This window comes from Ammodytes marinus (assembly GCF_949987685.1).
Source record: "Ammodytes marinus genome assembly, chromosome: 13".
NCBI classification, from domain to species: Eukaryota; Metazoa; Chordata; class Actinopteri; order Uranoscopiformes; family Ammodytidae; genus Ammodytes; species Ammodytes marinus.
The window spans coordinates 20,766,792-20,770,659 of record NC_137217.1 but is presented as its reverse complement, the minus strand read 5'-3'; the positions used below and the strand labels follow the sequence as shown (position 1 = coordinate 20,770,659).

At 44.5% G+C, this 3,868-nt stretch overlaps 1 protein-coding gene across 1 annotated transcript; it reads right to left on the bottom strand.

The window, feature by feature from the left end:
• Nucleotides 1-2,996, bottom strand: kcnj14 (potassium inwardly rectifying channel subfamily J member 14; the record flags this gene model as incomplete). Its single annotated transcript, XM_080039893.1, has 3 exons — nt 1-231; nt 700-1,017; nt 1,941-2,996. 3 exons carry the CDS (start codon nt 2,994-2,996, stop codon nt 1-3), a joined length of 1,605 nt encoding a protein of 534 aa, XP_079896019.1.
• Between the last annotated feature and the right edge of the window lie 872 nt (nt 2,997-3,868).

Below are 3,868 nucleotides of genomic sequence, written 5' to 3'. Positions count from 1 at the left end.
TCAGTTGTAGTGCTGATGCTCTGCCAAGGATGGCCTTCGGGTCGGTGGGAAGGGACGATCAGGGTCATGGTTAGACTCATCAACAGGGGAGACAAGTTGCAGAGCCACTTCGTTCTCATAGCAAAATGATGAGCGTGAGCTACCAATGTACTTTTGCTCGGCGAGCTCTTTAGCGCTGCATGACGGTGTGTTTGGGATTTCATAGGTCCGATGGAAGAATGAGTAGTCCACCTGCAACAAGGGCAGAATACAAGAATTTATCTACAGTATGTGTATGCTAACAAGACAAGTCTGCAGCTTCTGTCAGACTGCGTTTGGGTACTGCTGTGCTCTGAGCTAAATGCTAACATCAGCATGCTGGCAGTCGCACAATAAGAATACATTCAAAATATATAGCGAGTTCCTGTTTACCATGTTCACCGTCTTAGTTTAGCTTGTTCAGTTTGCTAACATTAGCTATTACGCACTAAACAAATACAACTGAGTACAACAGAGGCTGATTATATATTTAAGGTGCTAGATGACTAATTAGGGGATCACAAGTCATTAGGATACATCATGTGGGAAGAATGAATGGCTGTAATACTTGAGATATTACATTTTGGAACAAAATAGTAGAACAGACAATGCAAATAATGTATACCACGTCAGACATAGCATTACGGAAAGTAAAACATCTCTCCATCCTTCCTCTCTGACCTGGTAGCAGTCTTTCCTCTCGAAGAGCACTGGTTCAAATCGGTGTCCCCAGAGGATTTCAGAAGCCAGATATGAGCTACGGCACTGTGTGGTCATGGCTGTGGCCTCCACCATGCCCTCGAGTATGACTACCACCTCCAACTCAGAGTCATTCTCCAGAGTCTTTCTGTCGATCTCAAAGAAGGGTGACTCATCGTTGATTTCGTGGACAATTGTTACTGGCGAGACCAAGAAGATGCGGTCCGTGCCATTGTCAAAACCCACGTTCATGTCTGAATTGTCCAGCGGTAGGAACTCTCCCTCTTCCGTTACCCTGGGCTGAGGTTGGGAATGGAGAATTAAATAATAACTATTTAGTCCACATAAAAAGTTTGCAAAATTGATTTTCACATGAGGGAAATATTAAATGGAGGCTAAAAATCGATTTCCAATATGAAACAAACAGCGGCCAAGGACAGGCAGTACATGCTGAAGTAAAATAAATAGGGGATCAAGATCATTTTAAATACACTTGACACAATTCCCTGAGGTCATCTGCGAAAAAAATAGGAAATTAAATGTCTTACTCTGACCCAAAAGCTTAGTATTTCGATATTATATTCTGTTGAATTTGACAATGCAAGTCATACCACCGATGCATAGGCTTATCACTCACCCAACCCTTACTATTGAACAATCTCCAGTACCAGTATTTAGAACTGTATTTCTTGATCCGCACAAACTTAATCCTTTCTGCCCTGTCTGAACTTTGATACGGTCATGACTCATGCTATTAAGAGAGATCACTGTACCATCAATGTTTGCAGATTTTGAATTCTGGCAGCATACGCACATGTATACAAACGCAGAATTGATGATAACAAAACATTCACACAAAAATGTAAACGAGTTTATAACTAACCACATAAGGCCAGACGGTAAGTTAACATAAGCATACCTATAATACAATCACGTAACCCAAATATAGTGAACACAAAGAGAAAATTAGATGACGAAGGACAATGGTTCTCGGTTAAAGAATTGTGGGCAAGTTAATCCATGGTAAATCTTCCTAACCCCTGAGGGAAAATAAAACAAGCTCTCATTAACTACGGGCCACAGAATACAGGCCAGATGGTCTCAGCCCTCTCTAGCTCTCTCTATTGCAGTCTTTTACCCTCTTCTGATATCCCTCACAGTTTATCTCACACTTTTTTTATCTTTCTTTTTTTCATGGTCATCATTCCTCTTTCTCCACTTACCTTCAGTACTTGTGCTCGAACATGTGCCTCTACCAGGTGGCTCTTGCGTAGGTTTCCAACCCTCCACATCATGCAGAGTTTTCCGTCCCTCAGCGCCACCACAGCTGTGTCAGAAAATATCAGTGTCCCGTTGCGCTTCTTGGGCTTGGCAATCTTTGCCATGACTGCCCCGATGATGAAGGCGTCAATAATGCAGCCCACAATACACTGCAAAACGACCGCCACCACCGCCAGGGGACATTCCTCGGTCACGCTTCTGAATCCGTAACCAATGGATGTCTGTGTCTCTAAGGAGAATAGAAAGGCTGCCATGAAGCTGTTCACCTGGTGGAAGCATGGCTCCTCAACCATTGCCTCTCTATCAGACTCTCCTCCAGACCCAGCTTCTCCTGATCCTGGAGAGGAACCTGAGCTGGGGGTAAGCTGAATGGAGAAGTCCCCATGCGCGGAGGCAATGAGCCAGAAGATAAATCCAAAGAGCAGCCAGGAGAGAAGGAAGGAGAGGGTGAAGATGACCAGCATCCAGCGCCAGCGGATGTCCACACAAGTGGTGAAGAGGTCGCTGAGGTATCGTTGGCCCCTCTCGCTCATGTTGACGAAGGTGACGTTGCAGCGTCCGTCCTTGCCCACAAAGCGTTGTCGAGGCCGGCGGCTAGAGCGCCTGGTGCGCCGACGGCTGGTAGTGGAGGGGGAAGAGAGTGAATCTTGGTCCGAAGATGAACGGCCTTTCTCTCTTTCGCCTACACTACTGCCTCCTTCACTCCTTAGCCCTGAGCACATTACTCCTGCTCTCACCCCGCCTTCTCCTTCATCTCCCCCAACTGAGTCTCCAATGGCACTCTGCCTCCGTGCATTGTTGGTGTTGCTCTGTAGAGATAGAGTTTTGCCATTCAGGGCATGGGTCGGGGAGGAGCTGGTTGGGGTACCTGACCCCATTGGACTCCCCCCTGCACTAGCCGTGTCCGCAGAACTCTGTGCCAACTTCATGACCTCCTCCTCCTCAACTGACCCATCCACCACAGCACTGAAGCGGCGTTTCACACGTGCTGCTCCCATTTGGCACTACAAAGTCTCCTCTCTCTTATGAACAAGTAACTCAATATTCCACAGTGTACCTAGATTTGAATGTTGATTGGATAATTATTCACTTTGATACAGTCAATCCAGTGTTCGGAGCAAACAACCCAGTCAGTCTGTCAATCCTTACTTAGTGACCAATGGTAACCAGTGGACAATTCCCTCCAAGGCCATTGATCCGTCAGTTTTCTTACTTTCCACAGCTTGTAATGCTGTTTTTTAAGGTCAGTCAATCCTTTCAGTGATATATCAATGAGCAAAGTGGGCTTTCTTTCTTGAAGTAGGTCCCCAGGTGGATGTGTTAATTTTACTCTTGTAAGTAAATAAAGGCTAGCCGAAAAGAAGGATGTCAGCAGTAGCCAAAGGAATCTATTTCTGTGACACCCAGTTTGCTATAAAATTTTGGACAAGGAGTAGCAGGGCTGGATTGAGCTCAACATACATCAAAAAAGCATGCAGGACATGGTAGTGTTCAGTTGAAAACAATAAACGGGAGGTTTCGAGCAGGAATCAATTCAAAATAGCTATAAACTGATAATGCAATGGAGTAAGAGGATAGCAATTAAACATGTAAAGAATGTACAGCTCATTACAAAGTGCCTTTCATAATAGTGTGACAAGATGCATACAAGACAGACAAATCCAAATAACCTTCTAATGGGGAAATATGATAAAATCGTCATGCAGTCGAAAAAGCAAAATAAACATGCCAATTCTTACGATCAAAGTTCTTCCCAGTTTCACAACCCCTTGGTATGGGCATGAGGAAACAAAGAATACAGAACTCTCAGGACATCAAATGCCAAGTATCATTATTCATCATTCTTAATATGGTTACAGTACATTACTAC